This window comes from Lissotriton helveticus, chromosome 3_1 (genome assembly GCF_964261635.1).
Source record: "Lissotriton helveticus chromosome 3_1, aLisHel1.1, whole genome shotgun sequence".
Lineage (NCBI taxonomy): Eukaryota > Metazoa > Chordata > Amphibia > Caudata > Salamandridae > Lissotriton > Lissotriton helveticus.
Genome location: NC_136061.1, coordinates 1,504,598,060 through 1,504,620,612, shown reverse-complemented (window position 1 = coordinate 1,504,620,612; position 22,553 = coordinate 1,504,598,060). Strand labels below are relative to the sequence as shown.

Genomic DNA, 22,553 nt, shown 5'->3' with positions numbered 1-22,553 from the left:
TTACTAGACACCACCTCGGCGCCATCCGGATCTTGGCGCGTTGTGCTGCCTTCGGCCTATTCGCACATCGGTCCGCTACTGACGCAAACTCACAGGCCAACGGGGCGCCCCACGCCGACTTTCAGCATTGTAGGATGGCCACACCAGTGCTGCAATTTGCTGGACACCACCTCGGTGCCATCCGGATCTTGGCGCGTTGTATTGCCTTCGGCCTATTCGCACATCGGTCCGCTACTGACGCCGCCTCACGTGCCAACGTATTTTCTCCGCATTTTACACCCTATGCCGCATAACAGGTCATGTGACTTGTTTATAAAACTTTTCATTGGTTCATTTTACTTTTGGTTTCCTAATGATGGAAGGCTTGATCATGTGACCTAAAAACAACACTTTTCATTGGATGAAAACTTTTTTTTTTTCCCAAACGATGAAAGCCGCACCTTGTTTCTGGATGTTTCAGACTGAAGCTGGCGTCAGCATGAGAGCACCACCATCTCGTAGCTCAGTCGTGGTCATTCCGCGAGCAATCATGGCAGCCGCTCCCCACCAGAAGCCTGCAGGAGTCGGAGCCCCCAAAACTTTTGATGAATTCTCAAGGCGGAGGGGACGCTTTCGAGAATGGGGTCCAAGACCTAGCAGACAAGCGTCCGATTTCCAAGGTATCCCAGGGCCATTTCAGTGGACCAGGCCCAAAAAGGAAACAGCCTGCCGCCATTTTGAGAGTCCTGTGACAGCCGCCTATCGCTGCACCGCAAGAGTGGGCGCAACTCAGCTGAATTGCGGCATTTGACACAGTGGACCAAAAACGGACGGAATGGCAACTGAAACGGTAAAGGGGCGCCCCACTACAACAGATGACACTCCACCTGGAGAGGCCCGTTCACGCCGGCTCCCCCGGGGCGCCCCACGCCGTTATTCGGAGCAGCATTGTAGGATACCAAAACCAGTGCGGCAACTTACTGGACATCACCTTGGTGCCATCGTTCTGCTGCCTTGGAACTATTCGCGCAACAGTTTGCTACTGATGACCCACCCCCCGCGACGCCCCATGCCGTTATTTGCTGGGTGGCAACTTACTAGACATCACTTTCGTGTCATCTAGATTTCGGCGCGTTCTGCTGCCTTGGAACTATTCGCACAACAGTTTGCTACTGATGACCCACCCCCCGCGACGCCCCACGCCGGAAATCTGGACGTTGTGCTGCGTTGGGACTATTCGCACAGCCGACCGCTACTTCGTTGTTTTTCCCTATAAATGTTTATATGTTATTAGTATTTTTGTTTTCTTGTATATATTTATAAATTATTAAAGTTTTATAATCTTACTACTTTGTCGGAGTGCTATATATATTTAATGTGACACATAATTGTAAAAACTTTGATGTACAAAGAGTCATCCCTGGAATCTTCCGCTTCAGGCTCGGTCCCCTCCCCAATCACAATACATTATGGTTTTCAGATAATAGCAACGCTTCTGCTGTGACGGATCTCATCGAGTGTGGGCCTTGATCTACTATAACTCCTTTGAAGAGGGGTGATTCTTTACAGCTGTGGCCATAAACTACATCTGCAGGGCTAGCTGATACCCTAGGACCAGCCTGGACAATCGGACACAGAGGAAAAGGAGTGTCAGAGGGTGCGGTAGTGAATAGGGCGAAAGGGAAGTGTCGGGCGGGAACAGGGTGTGATTCTCAGGGAAGAGCAGCGCAGATGGGGGGAGGTTTATTACCCATGCATAAGACAGAGAGCGGGGATGACCACTGCCTGGGGGAGATGCTTGCGAGGGTGGGGAGCCATGCTAAGGATCGACAGCGTGCACAGAGTGGGTCTGGTCAAGGCATCTAAAATGGCTGCCGTGCACGACAAAAGTGTGGCATTTGAAAAAAGACAAGAAGGCGCAGACAATGTTTTTCAACACTTCCTGATTTCCTTCGAATCGAACGTTAACATACGTTGGGGCATATTACCAAAGTTAAGCGATATTTATCCCTAACGATGCTTAGCAACGATTTTTTTACCGTCAGAAATTATCGCAGATAAACCTTGCTATTATCAAGGTTTATCGGAAATACGATAAAAAACGACCGCAATGCATTAATATCGCTGAAAACTCAGCGATATTCATGCATTACCGAGCTAATGCTCTTAGCCATGTTATCCACCTCCCATTGGATAACATGGCTAAGAACTGCTCAGGGCAGGTGGTAGCTTTTGGAGATATTCGCGCTTATCTCGAATATTTCCAAAAGTTGATAATAGGAGATAGCGATGTTAGCGACTGTTTCCAGTCGCTAACATCTTGGCATGCCCACTTTGCATGTCATTAGTGATAAATATCACTCACATGCAAAGTGGGGCCCAAGATGGTCGCTATCTTCTACTAGCCGTCGCTAACTGGTGTTAGCAACAGCTAGGTAATACACATATAATTTTATCTCCGCGAAGCGGAGCGCTGTTACAGATATATATCTTGTTTTTGAACGTTAATTTCTCAAAATGCACTGAAGCACATATATTGAGACCTAGCAAAGGCACATCGGGCTACCAGTCCCTACAATTTTGCCAAGTTTCGTGCAAATCCATTCAGCTGTTCGATCCTACCGAGAGACAAGATGGCGGCCGCTACGGACTGTTTGGAATGTTTACAGACACCGGAGAGCCAATCAGCTTCGCTTCGCAAAGCTCCGTAACGCGAAAAGTACGCGAAGCGGTGCGGTGTTATAGATATATATCTTTTTTTGAACGTTAATTTCTCAAAATCCACTGGAGCACATATATTGAGATCTAGCAAAGGCACATCGGGCTACCAGTCCCTACAATTTTGCCAAGTTTCGTGCAAATCCATTCAGCTGTTCGATTATTATTATTTTTTTTTTGTTTTGCCCCGCGGGGCCCTTTTAAAACCTCCACATCAAACCTAGGGGGTCAGCGACAATCTACTATGCCCCCTTATGGTCATTTGCCCCTTCGCTTTGGCCTCCTCTTGTCTCTCGATCCTACCGAGAGACAAGATGGCGGCCGCTACGGACTGTTTGGAATGTTGACAGACGCCGGAGAACCAATCAGCTTCGCTTCACAAAGCTCCGTTGCGCGAAAAGTACGCGTCCTGGGCCGCTGCCCAGTCCGCTGTTACAGATATATATCTTTTTTTAACCGTTAATTTCTCAAAATCCACTGGAGCACATATATTGAGACCTACAAAAGGCACATCGGGCTACCAGTCCCTACAATTTTGCCAAGTTTCGTGCAAATCCATTCAGCCGTTCGGGCTAAAAGTGAGGCCAACCGCCCTATGGAAATTAACATGGGAAAAACGCGTTTTGGGACCCCCCTTTTTTCTCGGCCCCCCCTTGACGAACCCCCCCAAAATTTTCAGGGGCTGCTCAGAAACAAAATGTGCCATTTTCCTGAAAATTTCAGCCAATTCCGTCCACAAACGCCAAAGTTATTAGACATAGAATTTTCAAAAATCCCATAGAGAAAAAATCCTAACTATATATACCTACTGGCGACCGCCAGTAGGTAATATATATATATATATATATATATATATATATATATATTGGTTTTATTCTACCCCGGGAAAAGTCGAGTCATTTTATGGGCCAGCACAACTTACCGTTTGTCAAAAGCTGTACGACTACCTCAGCATATATCAAAAGGAATGACAGGTTTTCGAAACATAGAGAAAGAAGCTAAGAACCCACTTGGATCGACTCTCGCTCAGGATGAAGAAAATACAATTCTTATAGTGTCATCTAGTGGTGGACCAAATTACTACCCTAGGCCTGAAACAGCTTTTTTATGTTTTTCCTCGACAGCGCAGCTGTCGCCAGACAATTATGTAAGAACAACCAGGAAAAGGGATTTGCTCCGCCCACTTTTTGGAACATCATGTATATGTTTTTAAAGTGGCAGAAGTTGTGAGCTTCCACAAAAAGTGCTTGTCCTCCACACAGCTGTGATCATTTCTTTTTATTTGTCCAGCTGACTGAGCTTGAACTTTTAGGGACACACACAGGCCACTGGAATGCTACTTAAATGTCTTAGTTAACTAGATCATTTGGCAGCAGCACAGATGGGAGGAGGCAGTCATTAATGTACATAGATTTTTAGGTCTGTCTTGACAGCGTATTCATAATCAAAGCCAGACCCATTGGTGTTGCCAATGCTTGTTATCTTATGTGGTTTGCTCCAGAAGGTACAATTTTGCCTGGCACATTAAATATCTTTGCAAAGCATTCTTGGTGTCTCCAGGGCCATGCTGTCTTCATTTTCCTGCATCAAAACTGACTTTTTCACCATCTTCCTCTCTGCCTGAAAAAATCTCCTTTCCTCATCCATCTCTGTGCTATCCCTCTTCAATAGAATTTGGGGGCATATTAACAAGGAACAGGGAAAATTAACACTAAGGGCGCTTAGCGGTAATTTTTTTAACGCCCGCTATCGCTGGATAATATCGCCTGGTTATCGCGTGATTAACAACGCTAACTGCGTAGGCGATAAAAAATCCAGTGATAGCGGCATTTTGGGAGGTTATCGCTGGTAATGCAGCGATAAAACTACAAGGATAGGGATATCCTTGTTGATAGCCCATGTTGGACTTAGCCATGTAATACACCTCCCATTGGATTACATGGCTAAGTCTGAAAAATAGAAGACATAAAAAAGCAGCGTTAACCGTGGTTAGCGCTGCTTTTTTTGTCTCTAACAGGGTGAAGCTTGATAATAGGAGAAATGTCGCTTAGCAACATTTCTTCTATTATTTTGCTCTGGAATGCCTACTTTGCATCTCATTAGAGATGCAAAGGGAAGCGTAGTGGAAAAGGGTGCTAACATGCGATTTTGCATGTTAGCACCCTGTTGTTGATAGGGCGATACTTTTTATCTCCGCTTCTTTGGCTTTTAAAGCCAAAAAAGCGGAGATAAAGACCTTGATAATATGCCCCTTAGTTTTCTCTGCCTCATACAAGGACCTCTTCGGCATTTGTACCCCTGTTGTAGTGTACATTCTTGTAGCTATGTAGGGTACTGTGCTGCTTCCAGGCTTGGTTTGGGCCATAGAAATACCCAAACCTCTACCCAAACGCCCAACAATGACTCCAACATCACACCCGATGCTTCAGCAGTAACATTCCTTTTTGTCTCACCATTTTAAATGAGTAGTTTGATTTGCCGCTGTACTACGAGGAGATTGTCTAACGCTTTAATTATATATATATTTAATTTGGGAAAATGACGCAAAAGTGACGCATGGGGCTTGTAAATCTGCCCCAATATATTGTTTTGGGGCATTTCTTCTTCTTTTTGCATTCTAGAGACGCCTTGTGGCGTTTTCTGTTATTGTCACAATGCATAGGTGTACTGTCACATATAATAAACGTGTACAAGTTTAATGCATAAAGTTATCCCTTCTCTTGAGCAGTATTGGGACCTGATTTCCAAGGTGTTAGACCGTAAACTGTACCATCAGTTCCGTACGGGTACCTTGCCTGTCAATTCCTTTACTGCAAAGTGGGAAACGAAAGCAGGAAACAAATGTTTCTGGTGTCCTGACCAGGAAGAAAGTGTTGGTCACCTATTCTTTGGTTGTCCTGCCTATCGATCCCCTCGAAACAAATGGCTAAAACCCATATGTGCAACCCTGGATTGTAGTGGTCATCGAGATGCACTTACAAAACTACAAGAAATTAGATCAGAAACGGTTGTGGTTTGTGTTGCTAAATTTTTGGGTTGGGCCTGGCTGATTCGAGCCAAGAGACTGAATACACTTTTAAACTGATTGTCTTAACCATATGTACTTTTGTATCCTGTTCGATCAGTATATTGTGGATTATTAGCGGTATTAATTTATGTGCTTGTTGTATTGTATTTTATTTTGTACTGGGGAAATGCCAGTGGAACTTTTTACTGAGAATGGTTTGTATGTTGTCTTTTATGAATTTTTTTATTCGAAATAAAGACCAAATGAACTGAGTACAAGTTTGTAAGCTGAGTCACAAATTCAACATATTTCTAAAATTATTTTTCTGGCATCCTGTTCTGTAAGAATGCAGGGGGGCCAGTGGTCCCTGGGTAGGAACGGAAGGGAAGGCAATGTCTCCGTCGATAGAAGGCTCTGGAAAGGTCAGCAATGTCACCGCAGGCAGGTATTTGAAGGCTGTTTGCCCGCTGCCACTGTGCACGCAAAAAGCTACTTAACACCCGTCTGCTCTGAAGTCATTTGTACTCCGTGCAAGAACCCTTTAAAACACCCGAGGTGCGCGTTACAGGAAGTACCGACGAATTCATTTCAAAACACATCTGCTTGAAGCATTTTCTGAAATGAGCAGAGAATCTGCCTGGCAGCCTGCGCCAGAACTCTGCCGTGATATCAAACCTCATCCCTCGCCTCCCAGAACGAGCGCTTATGTTTTTCGAATGTTCTCGTGGCACTGTTCCCGCGAGACAGATTTGCAAATTGCAATTTTCATTTTGAATCTGCATATGTAAATTGTGAGAGAATGAGCCCGCTCAAAGGAACATATGAAGTTACTTTAACTCATAAAGTTAGTTGTCGTAACTGCGACTCTCCCTGGAGAAAGTTTCTCGACTGTGTGTAGATCGCAGGCCCGGTCCGCGTTCATAGGAACCCCGGGGCGGATGCGCCCCATGTATGGGTAGAGGTGGGCAAGCCGTCGGTGTTTGGGGCAGCTGAGCCAAGGCCGGGTCATGGGTATGACTTGAACCCAAGAGACAATATGGCTGAGACAGGGACGGGAACCGTCATCTCTTCTGAACCTAAACGCACTTTCTTGTTTGCTTTTAATTAAAAATGCAAATTCCGGGAAGTCGAAAGAAACCGGCACATTTCATATTTAACTTGCGGTCACACAGGGCAGCATCTCTCATTCACTGTGCAGGGCGATGTTTGTTATTTTATTTCACAAAGGTGCAAAGTGAAAGACTCTAGGGCAGGCTCCCTTGTGTGGCTTGCCCTTTAATTGTGCCTCGGGGCTGAGCCGAGCCACTCTTTTGGCCCGAGCCAGGCTCATACCTGGCTTTCCTCACTGATCTGTACATGTGGGTGAATATTTCACATCAAAGGTTGGGTATGGGGCCTGATGTGCCATGCCTGCATCTAATGTGTCATATCCATGGTCTGATCTGTAACACCTGTGGCAATGTATGCCCACAAGGTACTTCTATGACCACAAACATAATAATGCTGCATTTTTCCTGTAGCTTGTTTATTCACAACTGCAAGGTGTTGTACTTGATCTGTGGTGTGATTCACCACCAGCTGCTAGAGGTACCCGCCATTGTCTTACTGGGCACCCTCGGACCTGAGAGCCCACTTGGCTTCACACATACCATTCCCGTCCCTTAGTGTCTCACTCTCGAGCTCTGCCTCTGTGCTGTTCCTCAGTGGCCTAATGTCGCACTGGTTGCCTTATACTACAAAGTTGACCTCATCTGTCACTGCTGAAATATCATATGTCTGGACCATACTTGTACACTGGGAGACATCTGTGGGAAACAGACACACTCTCTTTAAATACCCTATTAGACATATGGCCTGCTTGCGGTGCAATCTGTATGGTAGGCTGCCTGATACGAAACGTCCATGCCAGGTATCACAAATGTGATGCTTTATCACATTGCTACAGGTATGTTATTTTATGATTTTTAGGAGATCACAAAGAGATTCCCACAGGGAAAGAGTCCCCTAATCACACTGCTTTGTTACCATTCGGGAAGTATCCAAAGTTCACCAATCTCAATAGCAAAATCTTTTAACAATACTTATTTGATGCTTGAATGAAGTTACTGGAGACATGGCAGCCACTTTGGAAACACTACGGCGTGTTTGCGTGCGCCGATCCATCTCTGAGCTCAGTACTCCTGAAGAAGGGCAACCAACCCGAAATGCATTGGGATCGTTACATTATTCCGATGATTGATCTACAGATCCATGGATACATTTGAAATGCTTTGATTTCATTTGGCATGAATACAAATTAAAAAGGAACTTCATTCAAGCATCAACTAAGTATCGTCAAAGGTTTTTGCCATGGATATTGGGGGACGCATTCTCCGAAGGAAGCGCTGTCTTTGTTTAATTCTCTATGAATCGGATCAGAAAGCAATACCCTGCCATAGGCAAAGACAGAATAACTAAGGAACCAAAGTGAAACAAGTGAGTGCGTCAGCCAACCCTTTAAGATTTTTAGGAGATCCTCATTAATTCAGCTATGTATTGAAAACAAATACTAAGGACAAGGTTTATTAGGGATTAAAAGGAGAAGTAAATAGAGTATGTAAGGAAATGAAAAAAGATAGCTCAGGCAATTGTCTATAGGCAAATTAAATACATATTAGACAAATCCATTCTTCGGCTTGTTTACAACCACAGAACCCACATCGAATTCTAAACTTAGTTGTGTGTGAGCGAAGGGGCGAGGCTCCCACTGCTGAAGTGACATCCCAGCAAAGCACCTGGTAACAAACTGAAAACATGACCTTAGGTGTGCAGAATGACTGTGGCCAGTGTATCAAAATAAACTTTGTTCTCAGGGTGGAGCCTGCTCAGGACTGCGATGTTATCAAGGTTAACTGTAATTCTTATACTGTTATTATAGGGACATGATGTGATTGCCTAAAAGACTATCCCCCAGATTCATGAAAGCCACATTCTGCGAATTCCAAATTGCGAAAATTACCAAATCGCAATTTAGAATTCGCAGAATGGGATTCATGTAGAAAAGCGATCAAAAAAAGGGAATCGCAATCGGCCGCAATTGCCGTTTGCGATTTTGCCTAAATCGCAAAAAAATTGCAGATTCGCCCTTTTTCCGTATTGAAATTGCGATCTCGCAATTACCGAAATCGCTAATTGCGATCTCGCTAATTGCAAGATCGCAAAAACGGGAAGTCGCATTTCGAGCACAATGATGACATCACAACCAGGAAGTAGGCAGTTTCCTGCCTCATTCTGCTCACTGAGCCTGAAAGTGGAAGCAGCACTTGCCAGAGCTCCACTACAGAGCACCTGCAGCAGCAAACCAGGACACAATCAACCCCAGAAAATGTCCCAGGAAGCAGCAGGGAGCAGTGCCCCTGGAAGAAAAAGGAAAATTAAATTTTCCGAGCAGGAACTAGAATATTTAATTGAGGGAGTCACCAAGGACCCTGGCCGGCTCTTCGGTAAGGATTCAAGGAGGGTGCCTGAGGCGGACAAGAGGCGCATTTGGCTGCGCATCCGCGCTAAGGTCAAAGAAGTGGGAGTGACCCAGCGCTCCATTGACAAACTCAAAAAGAGGTGGTATGACCTCAGAGGGCGTGAAAAAGAAAGAATTGCAGAGAGGTTGGCGGAGCGAATTGCAACCAGAGGAGGAGAGCTCACCGTACCACCCAACACTCCACTGGAGGGCCTTGTGGAGGACACCCTGAATCCCCAAGCATGCGTGAGGGTCACCCGGCTGGACTCCTCCCGACCCACCCAACAATCCCAAGGTAAGTGCCATGCGACTGCGACCCTGTCCCCTGACAATGGCCATGACTCCAGAGCTAACCATTAGAAAACCCCAGTCATGCAGGCCATGCACACCAGAAATGCCCAATTGCATTGTGGGACTTGTAGTGTGACCACAATTTCCAGATAGCCCCATACAGCCAGACCTGTCAAGTGAGAGACATTCCTAAAGCCAGTCAGGGAATGCTAGCCTGCATGCATGCAGCAACCTCCCATGTGCAAGAAACATGTCATTAATCACGGTCCCATTTACATCACAGGTGGCACAGAACAACCCAGCTCGGACAGTGAGGCCCTACACATTGACGACAACCCCGAGGACACCGAGGGAGAGGGCCATCCTTCACACCAACCAGGACCATCACAGGCAGCACCAGCAGCAGTAGTACCACCACCTGCCCCTGTGGACAGTGCCACCCCTGCAGTCACATGCGCGCCACAACCAGCCGGTGTAACACCCATGGCAGTGGCACAGGCCACAACAGTTGCAGCCCAGAGGCAGACAAGGCGCACAGCCACTGTGCGATCACAGTCCAGTGGACTGGTGAGGGAGCAGCGCGACACAACAACACGCGCTGGCAGGGGGGGAAATATCCGGGATCCTGGCCTGTCCATTGAACGTCGCATGCTCCGAGTCCATCAGAAGCAGGCACGTCACTTGGCTGCCATCTACCTGCAGCTGCACAAGACTGCACGTAATGTGGGACAGCTCACTGGCAGCATGCAAATCATGACCGCTGCTGTCCAAGAAAACACCCAGGTCCTGTTGTCCCAGCAGGATGTCAACCGCCGCCGCCACCGCCAGCTGCTGACCCACCTGTCAGCTTACACACGCTCCAATCACATTATCGGGAATGCCACCTCGCAACTATTGCGTCGCTCCCTAGCGATACAGATTCAAATGGTGCAGTGCTGCCAGGACGTCGCTAGAGCACTGGAGCAAGTCACCACAGCAGTGCAGGGTCTGCAGGCGACTGGCCATGGACAAGCTAGTGGGGGGGATGATGCCAGTGAGGGCAATTCCAGCCACAGCAGTCTGTTGTTGCCGCTGGTGGCGGTACCCCGCCGCAGCACCAGGCCCACTGCAGCCTCACGGGCTAATGCTGAAGTGGAGGAAGTCGAAAGGCGACTGGGAGCGTCCGTCCGGAGGCGCCACTGACTCTTCCTAATGTACCTGCAGGACCATGCTGATGATACAAGCATGCCCTCTTCACAAACATGGGGATGGGGATGTATGAGTTAATACAGCTCTCATGCAATGTAAAAATAACATTATAGTGAAAAAAAACAAAAGGTTTAATATGCACAAGTTAAACTGACTCATGTCATTATTTCATTTGTCATGCATGAGTGAAGTGTTGGGTGAGGGGAGTGGGTGCACTAGAAACAGTTCATTGTGATTTGGTTGCGGTGCCTGTGTCCTTCAGCAGGATTCTCCCCCCGTGCTTGATGCACATGTGCAGGTGGGCGGTTGTCCCCGTCCGACTCACTGCCAGAGATCTCTACAGGTATCCTCCGCTTGGTAGCAATCTTGTGGAGTATTGCACACACGGCCACGATGCGGCAGCAGACTTCAGGCTAGTATTTGAGGGCCCCACCAGTCTTGTGTAGTATGCGGAATCGGCTCTTCAAAAGCCCAAATGTCCGCTCGATGCAATTTCTTGTGCGGATGTGTGCAGCATTGTAACGCCGTTGCTGTGGTGTGGCAGGGTTGAGGTATGGGGTGAGGAGGTACTCACGGAGACTGTAGGCGCTGTCACCTGAATGAAAGGAGCAGAGGGTGAGTGCCTGTTATGCGCAGCTACATGGTCGTGATGTACTGTTTGTTGGCATGAGTACTTACCTAGAAGGGGTCCTTCGCCGAAGTCTGCCCTGGCCAGTCGCGTGTGCATGCCGCTGTGCCGGAATATGAAGGAGTCATGTGTGCTCCCCGGGTATTGTGCCACTATGTCCGTGATGATTGTCTTAGCGTTGCACACCATCTGGATGTTCAGTGAGCGGTAGAACTTGCGGTTCCGGTACATGTATTCTGTTTGTGCTGGTGGGCAGATGTGGATGTGGGTACAGTCAATGCATCCAATGACATGGGGGAATTGCGCAATGTTGTAAAAATCAAGCTTGGTTTGATTCAAGTCCTGTTGGGTGCTCAGGAATTTGATGTAATGGTGTAGCCGGGTCAGCATGGCCTCCAGGAAACTGTTTAGGCAGCGTGACATGGTGCTCTGGGAGATCCCCCCTGCAACGGCAACTATCCCCTGGAAGCTTCCCGAGGCTAGGAGGTGCAGGCTGCACAAGACCTGGACATGGGTGGGCACGGCATTGGTCCTCCTTGTTGGGTGCTGCATCAGGGGGTCAAGGTCCCAGATGAGCTTTGTAATCATTGCCCCATTTAGCCGGTACTTTGAGTAGATTTGCCCTCAGTTTGGCCCAGTAGTGTGATCCGCTGGCGGAAAATTCGCTCCTGGATCCTGCGTCTGTTCCTTGCTGCAGCCTGGAGCCTTCGCCACCTAACCACCATGTATAGTACTGGCATTCTCAATGTCCTCATGCTCCTACTGTGTCTCCTTAAGTGTGTTTGGTCAGGGCCTGCACCTGTGGCTAGTTTAGGAAATAAAAAAAATAAAAAAAATTTATGGACTTCATGGTTACCACCTGGTTTGGGTTCTCCTTAAATTGCGCCTCGCAAATTGCGAATTTGTGGTTTTTTGCAATTTGCGATTTTTGATGAATTTGGTTTGCGATTATTTAGCGAATTTGCAAACTAAATCGCAGTTTCATTGGAATCATCGCAAATTCCGATTCGCTAAGGGGGTTCCACCTTGATTCTGCGATTTAATTTGCGATTTCACCAAATCTATTTTGAGATTTCGCAAATTGTTCATTTTTCGTATCATGAATTGCAGATTATTGAATTGCGATCGCAATTGCTAATTCGCAGCTATTACGATCGCAATTTTGGTTGATGAATCTGCCTGTAAATTCTTCAAGAAAAAGAAAAAAATCCAATACATTCTACATCAATTCAACGGTCCACAGAGGTCACATCACCAAAAATATAGATATACCGAAGTGGCATCATATGACCTTTGGCCCTTCACTGCTGCCTAGGAAGTGACACCATGCAACAACCGATTCTAACAACAGGCCCCATATATTTTTTTAAAGAATCTCTATTGAAAATTCTAAAATGAGCCATTTGAACAAACACAGATAGGAAAAAGGCCAGACAGACAGATAATAAAAAAGTTAAAACTGTGCTTCCTTCTCAAAGATTGGAGGTCAAGTGGCTTACATTTTAGGAGTTGCAATCCGGGGCACAGTTCTCTTAGGAAGCAACACTGGAGTTAGGAAGTCTAATACCCATCTGTACCTAAGTAACCGCCATTATATAACTGTAAATGTTGAACAAAGCTGGACTCAGCAACGACATGTTTTATGCTAAAGCATTTGAGTAAAGTAGCACCTGTTAACATATGTGCAGTTTGCTGGTTAAGTGCATTGTTTTAATAAACAATAGATAACCATCACATTGTCTCTGACATAAAAAATAAAAAAACATTTTGTCTGTTTAAACATGTAAATCTATTCACAGTTACATTTTATTGTTTATTAGGCACACTTAACAGGAACATCGATTTTCATGATTTATGTTTGGACACGTAGATGGCAGAGTAAATTATTCTCATTTAGTAATCGCTTTGTAAATTACTAAATTCACCTCTAAATTTTGCTTTGGTCCAAGAGTATGCTATCACATATTTCTTCACACAAATTAAAACTGAAATCAATGTGAAATCCTTCTATGCTGTCTTATCTCCAAATTTGGTTGACTAACTAAATACTTGAATCAATTACAAATAAAATATTGTCTCACATCGATACTTCATATGCAGTCTTCTTCTCTTTTTCCTGTCTGTTTTTCAGTGTGGCCCTGGAGAATTTACCTTTCACATTTGGGAACTCTAATTGTGCGGTGTGACCTAGAAACAGGTTTTTTAACTTTTTAACTGACTCACCGGCCTCATCTTTTTCAAAAATCTCTTGCAAATCTATCAATGCATGGAGGTGCCTTCTATTGGTTTATTCAGCTGTCATTCACATTATGAATCTGCCCACCAGAGCATACAGAGTGAGGCAGTGAGTAAACCTACTTCTTTCATTGGCTGACTTGCACTGTGACCGACTGCATATATCCTGATCACATTAAGCTGAAAAAGAGTGCACTGCACTGCCGGGTTGAGGCACACCTCTATATTTTACATATGTTCATATTGTTGCCATTTTAGTAACGTTCAATATGTTTGCAAAGAAAAATAAACCACATATATATATTTATATATATATATATATATATATATATATATATATATATATGTGTGTGTGTGTGTGTGTGTGTGTGTGAGTATGTGTATATTACCTATTGGCGGTGGCCAGTAGGTAGTTATAGTTAGGACCATGTTTCCATAGGTTAAGCATGTTTTGACTTGCCTATATCTTTGTTTGGGAGTGTGTCTATATATACATACATACATACATCAAAAGTTCGCCCTCAAATGAAAACACACTCTTGAAACAAGTTCTCTTGTGGTTTATTTCAATGACAGCAGACTCAGCAGGTTACATACGAAAATTACTCTTCAGGCCTAACGTGTTTCGGGCTCCCCACCCTTGGTCTCTGGCTAGTCGGTGATGGATCTGCAAGGCTGTATCTAAGCAATGGTTACCTTGTTAAATACTAGTTCCGCCCTCAGGTGGGACTTCAGTAAAGTAAAGAATACTGGTAATCATAGTCCTGCATAAAATGTTTTCACCCAATCAGTGGGTTTGCTCCCTCAAACACAAATCCCAAACAGTGTCAATGCCCCAGTGGGCTTTCCGATGCCATCTTAATGAGTTAGCTGTAATTTTGCATTAAAGCCCACAAGTCGTTGTTCCGTCTTTGTGACAGCAGAGCATACTAATACAGCTAGCAAGGTAATCATTGCTTTGATACATCCTTGCAGATCCTTCACACACTTGCCTGTGACTAAGGGCTGTGAGCCTGAAACACGTTAGGCCTGAAGAGTAAATTTCTGATGTAAACTGCTGAGTCGGCTGTTGTTGAAATAAACCACAAGAGAAACAGTTTTGAGAGTGTGTTTTTGTGTGAGGATGATCTTTTGATGTGTATATATATATACGCGGGCACACTGCCTGCTGGGATTAGAAGTCCGACTCACCTATTACGGACTTCTATTGGTCAGCCGACAGCTACAGGGGGAGGAGACTGTGGTGCGGGCGGGTACTAGACACAGGTGTGAGTGCAATAGGGAACCACTCTTCACAGCGTTGGGCGCTGAAGAAGGCAATTCACGCCGAAATGCATCCGCCGCCGCTGAGGTCTCATGGAATAAACCTGTGTCCTGCTGAACCCCCCGTGTGGCCTCTGATCTTTTCTTGAAGAGATTTTTCTGCTATTTACACTGTGCTTGCCTGCAGCAGAGCACAGATAGCCCTGCAGCATGAAGAGACTCGGGATTTTTAAAGGCACCTTGCTGCTCGCAGAATGAGATAACTGAGGAATCAGTATTCCCGAAGACCACCGGCAGTCATGGAACGGATGGTGAATGGACAGAGATATTTTACCTCTAATGGGCGCCCAGTCTCGCATTTCACTGCCCCCACTTCCTATCTACACCATGGCGAATGGTAGCTGCTGAATGCACGGGGACCAAGGCGGACGCTGTAATTTCATCGAGTCCTTGAGTTGCCCAACCCACCTGGAGCCTGCACCGATCCGACGATCTTTCTCACTCCCGCACAACACCAACCCCAGCAACGCGGACACAGTGCCTGCTGGGATTAGAAGTCCGACTCACCTATTATGGACTTCCATTGGTCAGCCGACAGCTACAGGGGGAGGAGACTGTGGTGCGTCGGGTACTAGACACAGGTGTGAGTGCAATAGGGAACCACTCTTCACAGCGTTGGGCGCTGAAGAAGGCAATCCACGCCAAAATGCATCCGCCGCCGCTGAGGTCTCATGGAATAAACCTGTGTCCTGCTCTGAACCCCCGGTGTGGCCTCTGATCTTTTCTTGAAGATATTTTTCTGCTATATATATATATATATATATATATATATACACAGTAGAGAAAGCAAGTTTTCCCCTTGGTAGTATGTTGCAATGTCGTACTCTCAAACGTCATTCACTCAAATAATATTTTACTCTAACCAATCACCACGTTTAAAATATCACCAAGTTAGAGATCTAACACTCAAAAGTTATTTATTTTGTTGTATAAAGAGGGCTTAACTCTCATCAAAAACATCCAGCATCTCCTGTCTAACTGGAGAAGCAGAACAATTTTATGCACAGAGGTCAGGGATTCAGGGAATGAAATGATTACAACATCTACCTGAATTAGAAATTGATGTTTATTGTTGGACAAAGCAACACACAGGTAATCTTCTGTAACTGTGTAGATAGGGTTTACTGTATTTTACACTTTTTATTTTTGTTTCATGTTCATAATTGTGTTTGTTTTTTCGCCGGATTTTAACATGATAGTAATAAATTGTCATTGAACTGTGACGTGATTACATTATAATTTTGATGAAATTATATATGCGGCACATGAAGATAATGTTTTTTTGCTTGACCTCTGTGCATAAAATTGTTCTGCTTCTCCAGTTAGAAAGGAGAGACTAGATGTTTTTGATGAGAGTTAAAGCTATTTTATACAACAAAATAAATAACTTTTGAGTGCTAGATCTCTGACTTGGTGATATTTTAAACGAGGTGATTGGTTAGAGTAAAATATTACCTGAGTGAATGACGTTTGAGAGTATGACATTGCAACATACTACCAAGGGGAAAACTTGCTTTCTCTACTGTTTAGTAGTGCCCTGTTCCCTTTGGCAGGGGGGCTGCCTCTCTAGTGATTTACTATATATACACACACACACACATATATACATACACACACCCCACATGTTTCCGAGCCAGACCTATTTGATGTGCCAATACTTGTTAAAAATATATTTTCTTACCTTGTGTCCCGTAGAGGCTGCTTAGACCCTGTGCAGACGGAGAGTCTGGAAATGTCCGACCTGAACAGAAAAGCCAAAAAAAAGTCTGTTACTACCTACTAGATGTACTTACAGTGAGCAAAACAGGTGTGCTACACTGCTGACCCAGAATGAGACACTAGATGAGAAAGGGCCCATCAAGTTATAGAGGGGGTCAAATTTTGGGGCAGCAATGCTGGACACCTAGCTCACACCTGGGGCATCCCAATTCACACAACTACTCTAAGAAAGTAATTAAAATATAATTGTATAGATTTTTGTGATTCAAGCCATGCCACACTAGTCTATGCAAAGTACGAATGAAATTTGAAAATCATGCTAGAACGCATGCCCAGAAGAAGGAGTCGCAGTCATACTTTTGGTCCCATAGATGCTGTTTAGAGACTGTGGGGAACTGTCTGTAAGTGTCCGACCTGGAGTTGAGGGTTGGAATGAGGTTCGGTTACCACCTGATGAAGAAAACACGTTCTAATCATTCATTTCATTATACTAACTGTGACGAGCATGGAGAAAATCAGCCGAAACCATGTTCGAAGATAGTTCAGTTGATGTGAATGTGTTGCCGACATAAAATAATAATAACAATTGTTAACATTTAACTTTCAATAGCAAGCAGAGGAAAAGTTGGTTATGGCAGGGCGTGGAATGGACTGATGAAAAATTTGCAAATATCCACATTTAAGGAAAGTCTTGGCACAAAAGGAAATTTAAATTTACCAAGTGAAGTTTGCAATCTCCAAACTCACTGAAGATAATTTTGTCAACTAAACTCTGCCTATGGGTGACAATTTTGGAGAAAATTGTTTTTGCAGAAGAACTTTTCTGCAACCTCATTTTTGCTTGCACATTCTCCCACTGTTTGTTTCTTCACAGTTTGTTTTTTGCAAACCTTCAATTACAGGTTTGAAAACTTCGTAAATGTACAAAGTTGTAGAAGCTTTCAGAAAAACGTCACACATTTATCAGAGGAAAACCTCTGTGCATCTCTAGCAGACATCAACAATAAAGCATTGAATTAATTAATGGTATTGATTAATTAATGACTTCTAGTCAACAAAGCTCTTACATTTGCTGTTGAAGCTGCCTTACATGTAATGTGCACACTTATTTGAAAATGTAGAAAACCGACCAATTACTGCCGTGTAAAATAGGGGACTTCTCTTGTTGCATTTATGTATTCAAATCACTTTTTCCTGCAATTTTTTCATTAAAAAAATAAAGAACTGGTTTAAAGTAAATCAATTTTTTCAAAAAACTGTTTAATTTACTTGAAGAATCAATTCATTTATCATGAATCAGGTAACTTTTTGCAAGGATTATTGTAAATTTTCAATGACACACCTTTGCAGTGAAATCAGGATGATTTGTAATAAATAAACATTTTGGTCAAAGTTGACAAAATTGACTTTTGGCCAAATTACACTTTCCCAGACATAGTGCCAACCTTTGCTCTGCTGCCCACAAATTGGATTAGTTTGTGTATAAACCAGGAGTGTCCAATATCGGTCTAGGAGGGGTGGGTCTATATAAGATTTTCAGGATATCCTTATTAGATAAAACTATGTCCAATAATACTAAATTGAACTCATTCATGGACTAGCATGGATCCAGCCCTCTTGCACCTCCGTTGGACCCCCCTGTTTCAATCAAAAAATGTTTGATTGTCAATGAGGTTAGGAGATTTTGTTCCCCAAACAAGTCCAAACAAAGTTAATTTTCTTAATATTTAGTACACATTGTGAAATAGCTAGAATTATCGACATAGATGCTTCTGGACCATTTAATTTATAGGATTAATCAGATATTAACTCTGCTGCAATGTGCTGGAAAAAAAATTCATTAGAAATCAGCAAAAATAATCAGTGTTAGTAGGTGTGTATAGAGATAACTTATAGGAATGCTACATTTTCTATTCCGATATGGTGTCTGTGATTATTCCTCTAAGTTATTGACTTGGTTTAAAATTAGATAGCAGCTTTACACTCGCAATATTCTTTATTTGCCGTTAATGCCTATATATTGGGTTGCACAATATTTCCATCTAGATGTATTCGCTACACAATAATATAGTGGCAAAGGGTAAAGTTTGTTGAGGCCAAATTCCCTCTCAGCATCAGAATTTGTGCAACTTTCTTGTGATTATCAGAGAAGTAGTATTAGAAAGCTTTGTGAAAATGTCTGCTAATTTCCTTTTCAAACATGATGACTGCATTTTTTCTTGTGACCCCAAATAAAATCAGAACAGTTTGTTCCAGCCTCTAAGATACCAAACAAAAAAGAATTTCACCAACAGCATGCCTCTAAACAAGCGTCATCAGTGACATCTATTTTAAGTTTCACCAGTGATTTTATGCTTATATATAGTATCCTCAATAGAATGCCTCTACCAGAGTTTTACCTATATATGATCCCACTGTCGCACCTCAGATTGTTGTTTAAAGTAATTTTACTGGACTTTAACTTCTGTACGACTGTGGAACTTGTTCCGTCCAAATACACATGGAATGAACAATTGTAGCAGTTCCTTCTTCTGGAAGTAGTCCCGTAGTGCACATGATTTTTAGATGCCTGACCCTGCTGTGCATAAAACAACTAATCACTGATCATTTGGAGCTTAAGTTCATTTATTATGGTTTATAAATGGAGTTGTTTTTCAAAGAGACATTCAACTGCTGTCAAAGTGTTAACACGAAATTCAAATTCAATAATATTCCTCCAGGTTATGATAGGAGCTCCGGGTTATCTGCCCCAATGCATTTCGGACCCTGTGGTTCTTCATCAAACCCCTTCGGAAAAGTAAAGAAACTGTTAAACAAAAAGAACATCTCCTAAAAATGCACTGGCATTGAACTTCAACTACCACTAAATCTGAATGTTAAGATCTGCTGTGAATACGCTTGATAACCCTGTGCATTATAGTGACACCACATGCCGTGCAACAATCATCCTCAACACCGCAAAAAGCGCACAAAAGGAATTGAACCCTGCACATGTGAATACAATTGCCCATCGTACTTCACCTACATTAGTAACAAAGTTACTGAAACTGAATCGAACGCAGTAGTTTTTAATGCACAGTGCTCAATACTCCAATGCTGAGATGTAACAAAGCGCTGTAAGGTACACCAATCCACGCATAACTATGCTCAACTGATGGTGTTAGGGTGTATCCAAAATTAGCAATAACCATGAGATTCACGGTGTCAAACAATAGCTGTGCCCCATTCGTATAACACATTCTACTCGTTAATGGGATATCATGAAAGTTAGCAATCACCACGAAATTCAACAAGCAAAATGTTGACTTTTCCCCATGTGTAAAGTTCATGCTTACCCGCTAACAAGAAGTCAGCTGTGCCTTACCCACAAAGCTCACCAAACCAATCAACTCGGAATACTAAATCCGATTGTTAAAAGCCAAATAACATAAATTCGGCTATCTTTAAAAGAGTGTCCTCTGCTGTTGGTATCCCCAGGCTAGCGCCAACATTAGTAAATGGAGTGGGCAACCCTAGCTGCCTGCTGGCAATTGCACAAGCGGTAATCCAACATGAGAACAAACCACTTCAACCTGCTTTGCATGTCATCTAGAACATAAATGAAAGTCTTTATGTGCAAGATTTGCCCGAACTGTTGACTCCCTTCCTAAGTTCAGCATAAATCCCAATGTCCATTGCAGAGAACGCTTGAAATTTCAGAAACATGGTAAGGATCTATCAAGTGCCTGGTTTGGGCTTGGAGATGTGTCTAAGATCTGGGCATAAGCAGAGTGGATCAATGCCACTTTGTTTTTTGGGTGTTGGATGGCGGGGTAGTCCTTGATGCAATCCAGGGTTGACGATGAAGAAGAGCGACCCTGTGTATGTGGAGCTCTCTTGTTCCAGTCTAGACCATCTGAATCCCTCATGGAAACAGTTGAGGAACTTTGTGTGTGGTATGCTTGAGAGGATGAGGAGCTGAGCTTTACAGGAAAAGCCTTTGCTTAGTAGGAAATCCTATCTCTCCAGGGCACTTTGGGATGAGTGCAAAGGTTTCACACCATTTCTGGGCTACAAGTAAGAGAACCATTTGCCCACTCCAACTTTCTGTTCTTTGGCATTCTTTGAAGGAGTATGAAGTCCATAATGGTTTCGATAGGTGGAGGAGAGATTGTTCTGTTGATATTTGATGTTTAGAAGAAAGACTATAAGCATGCTGCGATTCACAAGCTGTGTGAGAAGCTGTGTACATCATGGCAGTCAACCTGGATTTGATTTACAATTTCTCAGATATTACCTTCTTCCTGTTTTGAAAATGTATAAGTCAACATGACTTTTGCCTAAAGCATGGTAGAGATGTTCGAGTATTCAGTAGCAGCAGAATGCAATTATGACAGCACATGACTGATTATAGGTTGAAACGTAAACTGGAATAATTCAGATATACAACATTTTACACAGAAAAGTGACAAACACACTTTCAAATTTATGGAGTGGCTTACAGCAAAAAATGGCTGATGTAGACCTTCTACTTTCCCCTTTTTCATTTACAACATTTTATTCTCAATTGATCCAATGTTTTAGCCATTCTGCTTGGAGCTTTGCCAATGATAGCGGATCAGGCCTGTAACTCTGGTTGAGGGCATTTAGCAACCAGCACTGCCCTCAGCAGCAGGCTTGTAAGCTGTCTGCAGTCTATTAAAGTAGATATTGATTTGGAAAAGTTCCAGTACCTACAATCCGCCAGTACACGAAATCTCAATGCTAACTACGTCACTTATTCAAAGCCATTATGCATGCACACATTATATCCACAACATCTAAACCAGAGCCAATCCCATCATTTAACGCTTCCATAAAATTAAGCCACACCATAACTCAGACATACAGACTCACCATTCCTTTAACTATAACCCTAATTCTAGTCCAATCCATAACCCTAATTCTATTCCTTCTTTTAACCTCAACCATAATACACCCAGCCATTACTCTTATCTTTAAATTGATCAAAGAACTGACGAGAGCTGTACATATTACTAACCTAACTAAAACTTCAAAAAAATTTTTTAAATAATTTGATCTTTTCAAGCAATTTCAGGGCTACAGTTTTTTTAATTAAAGTAATTTTTTCTGCCTTTTTTTCCAAAATGTAAATGTCGACCTTTAGGTAGGTTTCAATATTTCTTTTGAGCGTTTTAACCTTAACTTAGAACATAACAAGTGAAAGATCCCTGGTCAAAGTAATAGATCTGTATGATCAGCTGCAATAAAAAATAAATGCATTACATTGGAAATATTCTGTCTATTTGCCTCTGGGTCTTTATTTCTTATATATATCCTGCAAAAATCATACGGCTTTTAGTGTTTAGAAACTTCTTTACATTTTTAGCAGTTAGGGGCACCCTATATTGCATTAAATCTTCGGGAGACTTAAATCAACTCTACCATAATAGTTATGACTGCTAAATAACTTTGTGAAATTTTATAGATTTAAACTGGTACTTTACCTGGTGCAGACAGAAGGGAGGTAAACCGATTGTAACTGTCGGGTTGGTTCCAACCTGAAGAGTAGTCTTTCATCATGTATCGATTATCCGCTAGGGAACAGGGAACAGACAATAAATGCAGATCCTCACTGAACTATCACACTGTGACCGACATGCCCAACCCAGACTCACACAAAACTAGTGCTGTAGGTAGTACATTTTGGAGATGTTTATTGCCTCCACAACCGTTGGTATACTTTGCTTGATTCGCTTAATATGCAAAAATAAAACTGCTTTTCCTCCAAAATTTTGAGTTGTTTTAACATTTGCAATATATGTGAGATGTATGAAGTCTGCAAAGTTTTAAAATAATACTAGGGGAAGGAACATATTGCTACTCAAATGTATGTACTTTCTTGCAAAACCATAAGTAGTGAGAATAATTCTAAAGCCAGAAACCCAAGAAGGAAACTGAGTGACTACAAGGTAATTATGACCTGTAGT

The 22,553-nt window shown here is 43.2% G+C and overlaps 1 protein-coding gene across 2 annotated transcripts in view; it reads right to left on the bottom strand.

Annotated features, from left to right (window-relative positions):
* TRIM29 (tripartite motif containing 29) overlaps window positions 1-22,553 on the bottom strand; it is a 108,709-nt gene that overhangs the window by 33,063 nt on the left and 53,093 nt on the right. The window contains exons 5-7 of one of the 2 annotated variants that reach the window (XM_078682165.1): window positions 22,071-22,160; window positions 16,942-17,034; window positions 16,547-16,606 (exon numbers count right to left, since the gene is read on the bottom strand). In XM_078682165.1, coding sequence (XP_078538291.1) covers window positions 16,547-16,606; window positions 16,942-17,034; window positions 22,071-22,160 — 243 coding nt within the window. The remainder of the gene's footprint in view (window positions 1-16,546; window positions 16,607-16,941; window positions 17,035-22,070; window positions 22,161-22,553) is intronic. The other variant, XM_078682166.1, reaches the window with a different exon arrangement.